Here is a 17,461-nt window from a genome sequence, read left to right as displayed (position 1 = left end):
ACACACTCACATCCATCAGATGTTCTGCAGCTGCTGCATAGTTACCAGTCCTGAAGATAGCTTAAGTTCATAGCTTGATTTTGTAGCTTGGGTTCGTAGCTTGTGGCGGCTAACTGGCCAGGAAAGCCAGGCACAAGGACAAGCTGGATCTCTGTTGGGCAGGCACTGATGTCCTTCCATGTTGGCAGCAGAATGTTACCCAGAGTCTCTCATCTCACCCTTCTTTTTTATAGGCTTTTAGTTTGGATTCAAAGTCTATAGGTCTTGCTGTGTCACGCTGCCTCTGGGTTTAGATTGATCACCCATCAATTGCAGGCGTGACTTTCAGCCTTGAACCTGGCTTTGATCTTCCTTCTGTTGTCCTTTTCTTTTTAGGGTGGATGCTTCTTACTTTGTTTAGGGCTGTTGTCTAGGTCTTCAGCCGTTGGTATTTGAACTTTATCTCATCAGGACAGGCTGGGGCTGGAGGTTGATTCCGTCATCCATACATACCTCATTCACACATCTAAACTAAACTAATAAGATTACAGCAGGGTTTGCAAAAATGAAGGTTGGAGGAAGCTTTTACAAAATGGAGTGAGTGTTTTAAAATGGGGTTTGAATTACAATATGGAACAGAAGTTACAGTGTAGGCAAGTGCAGTGTGGATGGTGAACAGAAGTTACATTAATAAATTAAAAACAATTTCATTTATCAGTTCTACACCTGGCATAGCTCAGAGCAGTTTCAGGGCTTCTCTGATTTGTGCCCAGCTGCAACAGCTTGCCCAGGGGTCATTCTGGTAGCTAGGGATTGCCACAGTTTAGCTGTAATCCAGCCAAGTCCAATGCTCAAATTATGGAGGGGAGAGGATAAGGTAGCCAGGCTCCCTTACTACTTTAGGGATTATCTCACTTCTCTTATGCCCCCTTTACTTCTCACTACTGTTAAAATTAAAGCAAGCCACTTGACATTCAGAACCCACCTAGGCTTTTCCCATAATTTGAGCATGGGCAATATCCCTTTCCCCAACCACACACTGCATTGTAGGGGGTCTGCAGGAGAGGATAGCATAATGCTGGCTACCTCAAACTTACATCACTAGATGATTCCCATAAACAAGGATAATCCTAAACTGACATCTTAAACCCGTTTATGTCTATGTTACACTGTTGTTTGAAAATGAGGTAAGCCACGGCAATGCCATTCACTTCTTTTACACTACTGAAACACATCTTCTCTTGGAGCTTGTATCAATTTAGCTACATCGCTTTCACTTTCTATGGACTATAAAGATGTGGGTTTGCATAAATGCTATATTTCTGGAAATACATCTTTTTTTTATAGCCTCAGTCCACTAGTTTTGGCTATTTTTCCCCACTCTCTATTCCAAAGACAAAGAGCAAAGGTGCCTGTGAAATTCCCTTGCATTAAATTTATTAGTATTTTCTGGGCTGCTGGTATAAATACTTTATCTAAAGTGACCTGAATCAACTTTTCAGTAAGGTATGGATCCCAAAGACTTTTGCTGGTATTGCTTGATAGATGTGTAACCTTTATTTATGTGTCTCTTTAAACCAGGATGTGATATAGGATTTTCCCCCCACCCAAGCATCGCAGAGCTCTTCCTGCTAGGTCACGATCAGACAGTGTTTTATATTACTGGACGAAGTACAGGAAGAGACACTAGATGATTTTCTTTGGTGGACAGGAACTGAATTGGGAATATCCAAAAAAGTAGTAAGTTACTCAATCTACTAAATATATACAAGCCATTTTTGTTGGGGTAATTTGCTGGCAGTTTACATTGTTTTGGCTTGATTTGAAGGACCGACTGTTGCTATTATACTACTGCTGCAGTTGGATATCTGATGGAATGTTTCTTATTATAAAATTCCTAACTGTTAATATAATGGAATGTATTTTTACCTCACCAGTTGTGGTATATTGATTTCCAACAGAGACACTGTCCTATATCAGAATTCTGTATTTTATATTTTTATCATTTGTTTTTGAACTCAGTGCTAACACAAACATTTCAATTATTTTTCCTTGTTAAATGAAAATATTTTGTTTTAATATAAAAACTCCCTGGTGTATGGAACCCAAATATTGCAATATTTCTGGTGTATGATAATCAAAGCAATTATAAACAAATAGGGAAAACAACTATTCTAATTTACTTGCTGAAGCAGAGTGAATGGCAATAAGAAAAAACTGGTGAAAGTAAATTTGATTATGAAATTTTAGTTTCAATCTAAACAGCAGCATGGATCTTTTAATATAGGATATTTTTTACTAATAGTGTCCCTTTCAGTGTAATATGATTCTATATGTCCAGAAATAGAGCTACCTCTCAACTGAAACTAAAATCTGAAAAATAAACATCACAGCAGATAACAAGATCTGGCAAATTGGACACTGTGAGAGTCAGGATATTTGGGTTGTAGTTCCAACTCTGCTCCCTGACTTGCTCTGTGATTTCAGATGAATCAATCACTTAAATCCATTTTTTCAAAGTTTACTACAGAGCTGCAAATTTTGGATGCCCAACTTGAGACAGAGTGGCCTGATTTTTCAAAGGTGGTGAGCACTCACAGCTCCAACTGACTTCTGTTAGCTTAGAGCTGACTTTTGGAAGAGACACACTTCTCATTTTGTACCAAAAACACTAAGGCATGTAAAACATAGAGGCTACTTTTGAAAATTTGGTCTTTAACTACTACAGGCCAGATTTTCAAGAGTTCAGCACCTATATTAGGCATTGTCACAGGGTCCCCTCACCACTAGGGTGCCACCTCCTAGCTACATTTGGGGATTATCACCAGTCTAATCCAATGCCCCTTTCTGCTGCTTGCTGCACACTCTGCTGCCACTCACTCTCTCTCTCTGCAACTCTGGGTGCTAGGCCTTCATGGCTTGGCACTCCCACCAGGTCACTGTGTTTTCCCCTTCCAGGGTACCAGAGTCCCACTGGACAACCATCATAGGCAGTCTATGCTTCACTGCCTGGTCTGTGCCACTTCCCCAGTGGCTGGGAGGGAAACCTAGGCCCTCCCACTACTCCAGGCTTCAGTCCAGGGACCCTGTACCTGGAAACTGTGGTCTGCTTTCCCTCAGACCTTGTTGCTCTTTCCCTGACTCCTTCCTACAGCTTCTGGCTTCGCCCTCTTTAGGTGCACCAACTCAAATCCCCTTGTTTAAGGGAGTAACTGTTGAACTCCATAGCCTCAAATACCTCCCTATTCCCAGGTAGTGAACACAGCCTACTTCCTCTGCAATCCCTTTCTACTGTCAATTTACTGGCTTTATACAACTCCTACTGTTCTTCTCCAGCAGGGATCCATCTTCAGTCAGCCCTTCAGGACAAGGCTCTTCCCCCAGTGCAGCCTATCAGGTTAATTATCCTAATTTACTTGCTCTGCCTTGTGTGGGGTGAACACCTGATCACAAAATCACCAAAATAAATGGGAAATTTTCAACAGAGCTCAGCATGCTGGGGGTGCTGAGTTCTTTAGAAAATCTAATCATAAGTATCACAGTGGGAGTTGTTGCATGCTCATACGTTTGAAAATCTGGCCTTTATTTAGGCGTCTAAAAGGGGACAGGAATCTTTGAAAATCTGGTCCTGAGCTTTCTTGAAATTTGGTCGTCTCTGTCTCTATTTCCCCATAAGAAAAATGGAGATATAAAGTCCATTGAAATCTTTGGATGAAAACCCACTATATAGAAGCTAAGCATTAGTTAATGTTATTATTTAATAGTATAGGAATTGTATCACGTATTGAATGTCATGCAACAGACCAGTTTTTGAGAAAACAGACTTACTGAAGACCTTTTAACTAACTCACATTTACAGAGCTTTATTGTATCAAAGCTCATAAAGCCATATTTTGTTATATACCATTCTGACACTATATTACATTTTAACTATGTCACACATCAACTATTCTGTTGTGTGATATATCAGAAAGATATTATCAGGGCTGTCCTTACCCATATGCAAAGTACGCAGTTGCGTGCTACTGCAGCCCTGCTCCAGCTCTTCCCTAGGGCCCCTGCTCCCCCCCTTCCCTGCCCCAGCCCCAGCGCCTCTGAGGACTCCAGAAGCAGCTGGGCCTGCACTAACCGGTGAATAGAGCAACCTGGCCCCAGCCTGCTCCGCTCTGCTGCATCCCAGGCGTGCTGCTGGCGAGTGCGGGGGGGTGGGGGTGGTTCCCTCCTCCCCACAAGCCTTGGAGCCAGGGGAGCAGGCTTGGACTGGGTCACTCCACTTCCTGCAGGAAGTGGCAAGCCCTCCCACCCTGCATAGGCTTGGGGCAGGGTCCCACACAGCCCCCCTGCGGAGGTCTGGGGCCAGCCCTCCCCACCACGGAGGCCTAGGATGGGGCCCCACACAGTCCCCCCACAGAGGCCTGGGGCCATCCTCCCCCCATGGAGGCTTGGGGCCTCACACAGCCACCCCATGCGGGGGGGGGGGGCTGCATAGGGCGCCAAAAAAGTTAGGGACGACCCTGGATATTATTGCCTCTTTTTGACCCAAGTGGCTAGTCAAAGTTCCAAGCTCAGTGGGTAGTCCAGTTGGGAATAGAAATTGGTGGTAGCCAGGTATTTCTTTTATGCAATCTTATTTATTTACAAGGAATATACAAAGTCCTGTGTCTCTGACCATAGAAGGATCCAAGGAAAAAAAGGAGCAGTTTCTCAGTTTGCCATCCCCACAAGTCCCTGTAGCCAACACCAGACTAAAAAACTCTCTCTCTAGCTTTCTCCAGGGTCATACCATGCTTAAAGGCTCCTGCGTGGCTTTTCCATGCCTCTCTTCCTCTGCCTTCTTATCTGTGATCTTTTTGTGTGTTCTCTCCCACGCCCACACACACCTACCCAAAACAATCTAACCCAACCCACACTGCCCAAAAGTTCCTGGGTGGGTTAAAACACACATTTTGTTTTAGGTGGAGCTTAATCCAAATCATAACAAGGTTTCACCCAGCTCATAACAATATTGTAAAAACTGCATGTTTCATTTTAACATTTCCAGTAGGTGTCTCCAGTGTACTGTGCAGAAGCTTTAAAAACAACAACAATATATAACCACACTACAAAATAAAAAATGGCATAATTAAATTTGTTTACAAAATTGCATATGAAAAATATTCAATGCATTGAGTCCAATCCACCTTGGAAAGTGGAAACAGGTGAGCAGAAGTTTGGCTATTAGGTTACAGAATTAATATTTCCTAGTTCACATATAGGCCATATAGCTACTATGGTGGGATTTTCAAACTCACTCAGCACTGAGTTCAGCCAATGCTTAGTGTTCCATAATGGGGTTCATGAGATACTGTACAAATGAAGAACACGCTATCTTTTCATACATGGTCCCATGATGTACAGTATCCTATAGCTTACTGTATTACTTCCTCCTCAAGAGAGCCTACTTCTTTCCTCCACAACCCTGATTCTCGATGATCCTTAAGACTGTAGGGAAGGTCACCTGCAAAGATAACAATGATATTTTCCAACAGCAAACAGCTTTCTGAAGCTTTCTGACAAGAGCTTTAGTTTCTGAGACAAAACTAAATAGTTATGCATACATAATATATTTAATACTTATTATATACAATATTGCTGTTTTGTTTGTGGTTATGCCTCCCAGGATAATCTCTCCAGTACTTTTCTGGGAAATATCTTCTACTATGTTAAAATCAGTTGATTCAGAAAAGCTGGTGTTTTAGGTGCTAGTTATTGAGGGTGGAATGTGAGTAAATCTTCCACTTCTCAGAGATAAGCTCTTTGCCATGGGGACAGTGTTTTCAGTATGTGTGTATGCATTCCCTAACATAATAGGGCCTCAGGTCTGATTAGGACCTCTAAGCATCATCACAATCCAAATACTAATAACAATTCTGTGCTAGACAGTGTTGTGACTTGATTGGCTCCTGCTATAGGATCTCCTAGATCTTGGCTATGTTTTGTGTATAAAGAGACAGAGATTATTTCTGCATCAGCAGAATCTTGGTAGGATCTGTTTGGGTTATACATTTGAAAAAGTTTCTTCTGTTGGTAACTCTCATCTTCAGCTGTACGGATAAAGAAAATAGGCTGAAATATCAGAAGAAATGTGTGGGTGGAAGAAATGAGTTGGACAGAGCGACTGAGAGGAAAGGGTCAACTTTCCAGTATGCAACTGTCTCCATCCCATAATGTCATCTATATCCCATAATTTTCATGCCTTTTAAAAAATTCCCACAAACCCACGTGGCTGTCCTCACTGTTTGCCATCTATTGTCATAAGCATTGCAAGCACAGGACACACTATCCTCCAGTATTTGCAGAGTTGTAAGAAGAACTGAATCAGTGGGAAACATGATAATTTCTTGGAGGATAGATTGCTGTGGGACGTAGCAAGAACCAATACTAGCATGTTGATGGTGTTCACAAAGTTGCTACAGATGGTAAAGCGCCAATTCTGGGCCCAAGAAATGAGCACTGACTGGTGGGATTGCATCATAATGCAGATTTGGGAAGACAAGCAGTGGCTGCAGAACTTGCAGATATGCAAAGCCATATTCCTGGATCTGTGTGCCAAGCTCACCGCAGAGACACGAGAATGAGAGCTGCACTCACAGTGGAGAAGGGATCAGCGACTGCACTGTGAAAATTTGTGCATCAGTTGAAATTATTTTGGAGTTGGAAAATCCAGAATGGGGGCCACTGTCATGCAAATGTGCAGCAGGGCCACTAATTGTCTCCTGCTTTACAGGACTGTGACTCCAGGCAATGTAAAGGACACAGTGAACTCCTCATTTTAGGCCCTTCCCCAGCGCCTGCACCCCCTAGGTGAAGCCCTCACCCTCTCCTGCACCCCAAACCCCAATTTCATGAGCATTCAATTTCCATACCCAGATGTGGCCTTCGGACCAATAAGTTTGCCTACCCCTTTCCTAGCCTGTGTGCTGTAACAGTGCCTGTCAAAGTTATTGCTAACAGCCATGGGAAAGTGCCCAACTGCAGAGGAAGAAATAAGGCTACCATCTCTAAAAACCTTTGCAAAAGAATTGCAAAGTTCCTCCATGAAAATGTTGAAATCTCTCAGGAAGATTCAAGGGATGTCCCTGTGTACATAAACAATTTGCTCCACATGCCCCTCTTCCCCGCCTAAGTCTGCAGGGGAATGAAAGCAGATAATAATGCTACCTCTCTTTGTTATACCAGTACCTCTTCAGCTACAAGTAAATTAATTAAAAGTGGATAGCTGTGTCCCTTTTAGTTGGGGGTGCCATCAGTATATCATTGTAATGGGACATACAGTTACATACTTACCAGAGGTTCCTTCCTCTGCATTGGGTTTGACTGTACTCAACTGCCAGGACTGACTGGACTGCGATGGCTTGTGGTATTATTGGATCCCCAGTTGCAAATCCCTCCTCCTCCTCTTCTTCCTGGTCCTCACTGTTCATGCCAGGGGCCTCTAACTTGGTCTCCTTGGTTGTCTGCAGCATGGTGGTGGGGTCTCTGCAAAGTATGGCATGCAGCTCTTTGTAGAAGTGGCAAGTTTGGAACTTGGCATTAGATTGACTGTTGGCCTCCCTGGCCTCCTGATATGCCTGACACCATTCCTTTGCTTTCACACGGCATTACTGCTGCTCCCTGTTGTACCCCTTCTCCTGCATCTCCCATGCAATCTGCTTGTAGATGTCCATATTTCTATGGCCGATCTGTAGCTATGCCTGCACTGCCTCATCTCCCCAGAGGCCCAGGAGATCCAGTATCTCCTGTTTATTCTGAGCTGGATCATGTCTGGAGTGTGTAGCTGTCGTAGTCAGCTAGGCAGTTGTACACAACAATGAAGAGTTGCTAGGTGTGCTTGCCAAGCTGTACATTCAGAAAAAGGCATTTTAAAAATTTGCAAGCTTTACAGGAGAGTGCAGGTGTCTTCTGGACTCTGTGACTGTGGGGCAATGGAGTTCACAACTGTAACCAGAGTGGTCAGTGTCACTCATTGTGTGACCACTGCTGGGGGACTTTTAGGGTCAACATATGCAACACAGTCTCTACCCTTGCGCTGCATTGACCTCCGTATATCGACTATGGCTCAACGCCGCTTGGGGAGGTGGTGTTAGTGTGTCAGCCTAAAGGGATGCTCAGATCAGTGGGAGACAAATGTAAGTGTAGACACGTGCACAACTACATTGATGCAGGGCAGCGTATGTTGACTTAACTTTGTGGTATAGATCAGGCTATGCTACTATAGTGCTTCACTGTAAACACTACAGCCATGGGAGGGGTTGTCCCATGGCTGTAGTTAATCCATCTCCCTGAAAAGTCGTTGATGGAAGAATCCTTCTGTTGTCCTATCAACCTAGCACTGTCTACACAAGTTGTCCTAACTATGTTGCTCAGAGGTGTGGAGTTTTCACACTCCTAAGTGATACAGTGGGTCAACTTAGCTTTTTAGTGTAGACCTGGCCTTACACACGTGTAATTTTCCAAATGCAAGAAGACCCATTGAGCTTAATGAGACCTCCTAAAATACATAGTTACTCACATACATAACTGGGTGCAGGATGGAGCCTTGGAGATGCTCATGAAGTAGACAGTGAAAACAGATAAACTGACTATACCATACACAAAATGCTCTCAAATGAACAAAATAAACAAAGTGAAAAAATACAGGTTTCCCCTCCTCTTTTCTTTCAGATTTTTTTTGTAACAATAAGAATTTAAAACAACACTGTTATTTATAAAATGACAGTGTCCTTTTTAGTACAGTTCTTCCCAACAAGGTGCTAAGATGATTTCAATACAGTTTCCCTGGACAGCGTAGTGTGGGCTTAACTTTAGATCACATGGTATTGCAATTTAAATCAATAACAAAACTCAATGACTTAAAAGGGAGCAGGATCAGGCCAAATACTATAAATCCTGTCCCTGGCTTGGAATTCCTGTGTTGAAATTCACAATTTTGTAGGTACTAAACTGAAGAAGATGGTAAAATATATAATATGACTAATATTATATTTTATATTGAAAAATAAACACGGCAATCTTGGCCTTTAACGGGTGTGTATGAGTGTTACATGTTCTGTCTACCTCACTGAGTAGTATTTTAATTTCCTAGAGCCAGCATCTTTGTGCACTGGCAGATTATTTTGTTCTTCGTCAAGTTTTTAAATAACATACTGTACTTCTAGACAAGTTATCTAATTTCATATGCTCTGATCATATCAGGAGTAACTTTAGGAGATTAAGGATCTAGGGCAGTCACAAAGTAACAAATGTGTATGCACATTTTAAATTGCTTGTTACACTGCTGGTGTTTAGTGCTGCCTCTGAGGAATTTGCAACAATATTCTTTGGTTAGATTGAATTAGATAATACTGGTGATGAGTTGATCACTTGAGAGCTTCCAAAATTCCTTCCTAATCTTTTTATACTCATCTGAGAAAAGATCAGATATCTTTCAACATTATCTCTTACAAAGACAGCCTATACCTTCAACTGATTTGCACCACATTTAAGACCAGAATGTTAACCAAATCCTGTGGTATGGCACTGATGTAAACCCACGAAGGAAGACTTTAAAAGTGATGGCAAAAACAAGCAAAACAAAACAAACAAAAACAAAACCTACAGACCAACAATTTTCAGATATCCCTAGACAAATTGCATACTCCTTTACTGTTCTTCATTTAAAAATATCCCCTAAAATCAAGAATAATTAATTCCTTGTTATACTTAGGAAGTAATTTGTAATAATAGCATAGGCAGAGTTCTTGGCATCTAAGTGAGTACATCCAGTTATTGTACTGTCAGAGCTATTTCACTTCATAAATTTTCACAGTGTTCATGGGTCGGTGAAGTTCTAACAGACTGAAAAAAAACCTTCTCCACCCCGCCCCCCCATCAAAAAGAAAGCCAAATACAGATGTCCTCTTGAGCGAGTGGTGCTTTGGTATTTGCTCCCAAGAATTATATACTTGAATGGAAGTTTGAAATTAAAGGAATGAATGTGAGGATAGAACATGCATTTTGTGATTTGCATCACCAAAGTTACATCCCACCACCGAAACCTGGGTTGATTTAGAGTTTAAGTTGCTTCAGTGCAACGTCCCTGAAAAACAGAGAAATGTCCAGCTAGGGAACCTTCTTGAACAAACGTTGACACCCAGCCACCTCTACCACAAACTTTGTATTTCTAACAAGTATTTCTAAACACAGCGCGCACCTAGGAGAAAACCTGAAGGCCCATCGCGGCACCATTTACCCCTATGTACTGCGTACAGACATGAACCGGTTCGATGTAGGGAGGATGTGCACCTGGGCGAAGATGAGGCGGCACTTATGTTAAGGTATCAGTGTGTGAGCGCAGCTGGGAGTTCAGAGCGGGGTAGAGCCTGGCTCACAGTGAAATCACCAGGCAGGGGAGACAACACCCTGTGCCGCAACTTGCTGCTGAGTCTGGACCGGGCAATAATGGCACGTGGATAGCGAGGATACAGGCGCGGCGCTGTGGGAGGTAGGGTAAATCATGCCCTGCTCTGGGCCGCACAACCCCAGCACGCTGTAAAGCCGCACCCCGGGCAGGCGCTGCCGCAACCCCCGTTCCTGGCACGTCTCCTGCCTCGTCACAAGTTGCTAATACAACAAGGTCCCTGGAATTTGGGAGCGCGCCCAGGGCAGCTCCGCGCGGGGAGCGCGCCCACCACCAGCAGGGAGAGACGCGAGCAGCTCAGGCTGAGCCGGGGGCGGGGGGTTGGAACTTGGCAGGGTGGAGCTGGGAGCGGGGCGGGGCTGGGATGCCGAGGCTGCCTGTGGCGGAGGCTGCCGGGAGCTGGGCAGCAGCGTCACCTCAGTCCTTCTAGCTGCTCTCACGGTGGGAGGCTTCTCCGGGCGCTGATGAAGCTTTCGGAGTAGCTGCCGCTCTGCCCCCCTCCTCACGCTCTTTTGCAAGAGCCCCCGGGCCCGGGGTGCGGCTGGCCTCGGGGACCGCCCCCCCCATGCCGTGGTTTGAAAGTGCCAGTTGCCTGGTCATCTGGGGGAATCGCTGTAGCTGGGAGGCACCGCGGGCCCTGCTCCGTAGAGTTGGCTCTTGAGGCTGCTGCTGCCTGGTGAAGAGGGATTTGCAAGGAGCTGAGCTCTGGTGCAGCTGCAGCAGCTATGGGGCTGCAGCCTTTGGAGTTCAGCGATTGCTACCTGGATAGCCCCTGGTTCAGGGAGAGGATCAGAGCCCATGAGGCGGAACTGGAGAAAACCAACAAGTTCATCAAGGAGCTGCTCAAGGATGGAAAGAACCTCATCGCTGCAACCAAAAGTGAGTGGGAAGGGAGGCGGGGGTGAGGAGGTGCTGGCAGGGACAGTGAGGCCAGATAGCGTCTGTTTGCTGCAATAAGACTGGTGCGGTGTTTTGCAGGGGTCCCTGTATGTGCGGCAGTTATCGGCGCTGCATCGAGAGTCTTGCTGAGAGCCTCCTTGTGCAGAGCAGGGAGGTTTCCTGCCCTGCAGGCTTTGTGTTGCCCCGCTGTCATCCTGGGTGCTAGCTGCTGCTCTCCTGTGTTGCCGGCAGCAGCTGCTGCTGCTGCAAACTGGCTTGCCTGAGCTGGGAGGGCAGATGGCGGTGTGCCTTGCACAAAGCCAGGGTTTCCTGCTGGCTGAGGCGCGCGGAGAGAGAGAATGGCATTTGCAAGCGGTGCCAAGTTGCTCCTCTCTTCCCCAGCTGAATGCCTGCCACCTCATGCAGGTTTTTAAATTTTTGCACTTCGTGTGAGGAAAGGTTTTGCTCTGAGTTGAAGTTAGTTAATTTCCCTCATCACCTTTCGCCCTATTTAGAACCCCCTCATTCCAGCTTGAGGAAACCGCTATCTTCCTGCCCTTGTGATCGTGGGAAAGTGATAACAGGCCTGCTAATGACAGCAACTCTCTTTTAACAGAACTTTTTGTAACCTTAGTTACATCTCTGCGATTTCCTGGCACAGGCCTGCCTTATTCTATGTCTCTACAGCCCACAGAAGGGTTTGGATGCTTTATACATATACCCGGTACCCTGACACTGACTTTGTGCCACCCACTGCATTTGCTTGTGTATTTTCCATCCTGAAAGGAAGATAGTGTGTGTGGTCACAGTAACTGTCTAAATCAAGTTGATGAAACATCATGGTTGGGGTTTTAAATGCACAAAGATGGCTACATCATGGTTTGTGGGTACCATAACTCTGAGTGGCAGGACTACATATTTACATTCTTGTCTGTAGTGTTGCATTCACATAACTTCTTAAAATTTAAGTTCAAACAGGCGAGTGTAGTTCAATGCTTATTTGAATCCAGTGATAATTTAAACAAACAAATGTATTTATTTCACTTTGATTTTCACATATGCTGGGTCTATGTTCCTTAAACTAGTGGTTTTCAAACTACGTTTTGTGGCCCAGTGCTGGATTGTGGCAACTCTGGTCAGCACTGCTGACCAGGCCATTAAAAGTCCCATTGGCGGTGCTGCTTGGCTAAGGCAGGCTAGTCCCTACCTGTTCTGACACTATGCTGGTGTGGCAAGTCAGGCTCCTAGGCAGGAGTGCTACAAACTCTGAACGCCCATTGCCCAGGAATCAGCCAATGGGAGCTGGTGGGAAGGGGTGATGCCTGTGGGTGAGAGCTGTGTGGAGTCGCTTGTGTGCCTCTGCGCAGGGCTTGCTTCCAAGGCGCAGTGTGGTCTGCGGTGCCAGGAAAGGCAGGAAGCCTGTCTTAGCACCCCCATTGTGCCCTTGACTGGGAGGCACCTGAGGTAAGCTGATGCCCCAACTCTATTCCCCAATCCCCAGCCATGAGCCCTCCCAGTCTGAGCCCCTGCTCCACCCCAAGCCCCTCATCTCTGGCCTTACCCCAGAGCCCTCACTCCCTCCTGCACCCCTGCCCAAGTCCAGTGCCCCCCCGCCCAAGTCCAGTGCCCCCCCCACATCCTGAGCCCCTCATTCCCAGCCCCACCCCACAGTCCTCACCCCAACCTTCTGCCCCAGCCCTGAGCCCCCCCCCCAACCTGAAACCCCTCATCCCCAGCTCCACTGGGTCATGGGCATCAACAATTTTCTGTAATTGGGTTGCCAAAAAAAAAGTTCAAAAATCACTGCCCTAAACTATACAGTAACTCCTTACTTAAAGTCATCCCAGTTAATGTTACCTTGCTGATCAATTAGGGAACATGCTTGTTTAAAGTTGTGCAATGCTCCCTTCTAACATCATTTGGCTGTGCCCCTGGAGGAGGGGGGGCAGGGCCTGAAGTGCTTACGCACTCAGGTCCATGTCTTCCGCCTCCAGGCCCTGCAGAGGCTCCTGTTTGGTGCGGGTAGTCCGGCGTGGAGCGTATTGGCGCACGCCTTCCTCCGCCGCTTCCGAGGGCTCTGATACGACCGGCAGCTCTTTTACCTCCATCCGAGGTCTTCCGCGAGACCTCTCCGGGCTGGCGGTCTTCTACCAAGACCTCCTCTGGACCTGGAAGCTCTTTGCAACAACCAGGTCTGTGGCGGCCACCGTGGGGGTTGACCTCCTCGCGGAGCCCCTGCTACACAATCCCCAGCTTCGTGTGCAGGTGGCGGAGTCCCCCACGGTGTGCCAGAGGCTGGTCTCAGCGGGAGTCACCAGAGTCGGAGACCTCCTGGACTACGACCGGGGAGACTGGCTGGATCCCCTGACGCTCGCTCAGCGCATGGGGCTCTCCAGACCTCGTACTCCCCAGCGCATACTTCAGGAGGTGAAGGCCGCTTTACTGCCTGCTGCTCAGGCTTACCTCGACTGGGTCCTGCGAGAGGGCATGCCCTGTCCACCCTCCACCCCAGGCCCCATGGATATTTTTATCGGGCCCCTGCCCCGTGGACCCAATCGGCCCCCTCACCCTTTCACTGCCAGCCGGCTGCATGATCTGCAGCCAGTTCTGTTCCAGACTGCGCCACAGAAACATCTGTACAGGCTTGTGCTCCATACCCTTCACTACTTCACCCTCACGTCCGGCCCCGATACTAAATGGCGAGACCTCCTGCCACCTCTCGAGGGTGAGGAGCCCCGGTGGGCCAGCTTGTACTCTGCCCTGGTCCCGAGGCCCGCCGGGGATATCATTTGGCGGCTCCTTCACGGGGCTGTGAGCATGGGCGTGTACTTGGCGCGGTTCGCCTCTGTCCCTAGCACCTGCCCTTTCTGTGGTGAGAAGGAGACCTTGGCGCACATTTATTTGGAGTGCGCCAGGTTGCAGCCCCTGTTCCGGCTCCTCCTGAATATTTTCTTGCGTTTTTGGTTGCACTTTTCCCCTCACCTTTTTATCTGCACGCTCCCCATCCGTGGCCCCACAAAGTCGCGGGATCTCCTTCTCAACCTCCTTTTGGCCCTGGCCAAACTGGCCATCTACAACACCAGGGAGAGGAGGTTAGCCGACGGGATTTCCTGCGACTGTAGGGCCCATTTCCGTTCCTCCGTCTGTTCATGCATCCGGGCAGAGTTCCTATGGGCGGCGTCCACTGGCTCCCTTGACGCCTTCGAGGAGCAGTGAGCCTTGTCCGGGGTTCTCTGCTCGGTGTCCCCATCTAGTTCCCTTTGTTTAGCCCTATGACCTCACTCCCGATCCTGTTTTTTCATTAGTTGTCCCCCATAATTACTTGGTGTCCAAGACCTGTGGGTCCTCCCCTTAGGCTGGAGGGAGGCCCTTTAGAAGTGGGCGGGCTTTGCCCGCCCACCCCCGCTGGATGCCAATAGGATCATTTGGCTGCCACCTGCTTTGTGCAGCGATTGCAGGAAGACCAGCCCATTGCAGCTAGCTGGTGGGGGCTTGGAACCAGAGTGGACTAGCAGCCCCCCTTTCAGCTCCCCACTTCCCTAAGTTCCCTGTACAGCAGCTGCCCACCAGGCTAGTAATTGTAGCTGTCCCTCCCCCCACTGCCATGTGCTGCTCCTGCCCTCTGCCTTGGAGGTGCTCCCTGAGCCTCCTGCTTGCTGTGCGGGGAAGAAGAGAGGGACTAATGTCAGGATGTCCCCCTGCTGCTGCACCCCTTTTACCCCATCTTCCATAGAGCAGGGGGGACGCAAGACAGGGCTCAGGACAGAGGGAGCTCGTTGGCAGCAGCTGTGATCTCAGTAAGCTGATCTAATTAACAAAGCAGTGTACTTAAAGGGGAAATGTGCATCTCTTTCTCTCTCTCACACACACACAGAATGTATGTCTCTGTCTGGTATGCTGTCTCCCCTCCCTCCATTCCTGCTGCCTTGTAGAGTGTGAGAGTTAACCCTTGAGGGCCCAGCCAATTGCTGGTTCATCATTTAGGAGTAAGGCATTCCCTGGGAAATATCCCACCCTCTGAGTCCTCCACCTCAACCAAGCTTCACAGTCGTCATCACTGTGTACCAGTATTAAATTGTTTGTTTAAAACTTATACTGTGTGTGTGTGTGTGTGTGTGTGTGTGTATATATATAATATATATAAAATGTATACACACACGTCTTTGGTCTGGTGAAAAAAAATTCCCTAGAACCTAACCCCCTCATTTACATTCATTCTTTTGGGGAAATTGGATTAGCTTAACATCATTTTGCATAAAATCACATTTTTCAGGAACATAATGTTAAGTGAGGAGTTACTGTACTGCTCCCTTGAGAGCACGTAAAATTTGAAAATGCACATAGCAGGGCCCAGCAGCTGTAAATTGGGGGGAATTCATCGGATTGTTCATGGGACAGAATAAGTGACTGCAGCTGGGGAAGCTTCTGGGGTTGAAGATTTTTAGATATCTCATTTTACCAAGTAGAAGCAGGGCAGAACATGTATATCTCTGCTTGGTGTTTACTTAAATGGGTAAAGGAGATAGCATACATTATGCCCTTTTCACTTGTTTATAACTCTTCTTTATTTGTTGGGCACCACATTTTCTGTATTTGACAAGATAATGTGTTCTTTGGAGATTGCATGCATGTCCAAATCATATATATTTGAAATCCAAAATATTTTTACTTCACACTTTAGTTTAGAAGAATTTCTACAATGTTACTAAACTTGTGAAAAATGGTTCTTTCCCCCCTTTGTGAGTATACTTCAAACAGTGGGACAGAATTTTCTGAATCTTTTCCAAAACTTCTATTTCTGGTCTTAGTTTACCCACATGAACTTCATGTGAAAAAATTATGTAACTTTTACAGAGTGCGAAAGGTACTGAAAATGCTTTGAATGAAAGTATGCAGTATAGTTGCAGCTGTGCTGGTTCCAGGATGTTAGAGAGACAAGATAAGTGAGGTAATATCTTTTATTGGTTCAATAAAAGATATTACTCACCTTGTCTCTTGAATTAACATGTTATCTTAATGATAACCATAGTCTTACTTTAATATCCTTAGTTTTACTGGGTAAATACTTTTGCAGCACAAATTGTGCCTACTGTATTAAGTGACATTTCATCCTATTAACCCTTCTGAATAGAGGTATTGTATGGAAGGGGTTGGTAGGTGCCACTGATTTTATATAGTACAGAAAATTAGTTGCATTGTGACTTTGCTGATAGTGAATTTTTGCCTCTATGAGAGTTGTTTCAGCCTTTTGCCCCCAATATTTATGGGTATGCAATAGGCATTTCCTGAAGGCTGACACTTAGTATTGAGTAGTAGTTGATTTTCATCTTAAGAAGAATAAATTAAAATAAGCTAATCAATATCAGGATTTTTTTTTAGATTGAAGAACTCAACTATTTGGATTTTGTTTTTGGATGGGAAATAGTTTAATGGTAAATATGACTTCAGGCATATTAAATGTTGTTCTGTAAATTGGGTTATTCAAGATCATTTCTCTCAACAACTGCAGCATCATATCTGTACCCTCATCATTTAGGATAAATATAGATCTTTCCTTTATTTGTTTGTTTTTTAAAATAAAAAAATAACAAAAACAAGAGCAACAGCTGACAAAAACTTCATGATGGTCCTCTCCATCTTCTGCTGAGTATGAGGGAAACCCCTAAAATTGAAGAAGTCCTACTTCCTGTTTAACAGAGAGCATTGTGAATGACTGTGACATTTGCATTGGGCCACATCCTGAGAGGCAGTAAGCATATACCACTCCTCTTGACAGTAGGTGTTGTCACTGCCTTTCAGGATCAAGGCAGTAGTTTTGTTGTGGTCCCCCTTCTTGTTGTCTTTGTTCACCCTTCTTTTTCAGTTACACTGAGCAGTGTTTTCTCCCCAGTTCAAACTTGTTTATAAGTAGAAGTTGCAGAGTTAGTTATTAGTACACAAGTACATTACCAATAAATAAACTATCTCTGCTGCAGCCTTAACTGAACTTTCTAGTTTTCAGCATGAGCCAGACTTTTAGTGCTGCTTTTAAATTCCAATTTCTGATTCTTTCATGAATCTGAAAGGTAACCAGTTCAGACTTGAAGTTCTCTTGTGTTTCCTGTGTAAAACCTTGCATCATCGAGGTGTCATTTCTTGAAACCAAAGACTGGAAAGTAAGAAAGA

General features: G+C 45.7%; 1 protein-coding gene across 1 annotated transcript in view; it reads left to right on the top strand.

Annotated features, from left to right (window-relative positions):
• The first annotated feature begins 10,807 nt into the window (after positions 1-10,807).
• The window catches only part of ARHGAP10 (Rho GTPase activating protein 10), a 249,465-nt gene continuing 242,811 nt past the window's right edge, over positions 10,808-17,461 (top strand). The window contains exon 1 of the mRNA XM_030564158.1: positions 10,808-11,296. Within this exon, the coding sequence (XP_030420018.1) occupies positions 11,143-11,296 (154 nt within the window). The 5' untranslated portion in view covers positions 10,808-11,142. The remainder of the gene's footprint in view (positions 11,297-17,461) is intronic.

This window comes from Gopherus evgoodei, chromosome 5, assembly GCF_007399415.2.
Source record: "Gopherus evgoodei ecotype Sinaloan lineage chromosome 5, rGopEvg1_v1.p, whole genome shotgun sequence".
NCBI lineage: Eukaryota > Metazoa > Chordata > Testudines > Testudinidae > Gopherus > Gopherus evgoodei.
Note: the sequence above shows the minus strand (reverse complement) of the source record. Positions and strands in the feature narration are given on the sequence as shown.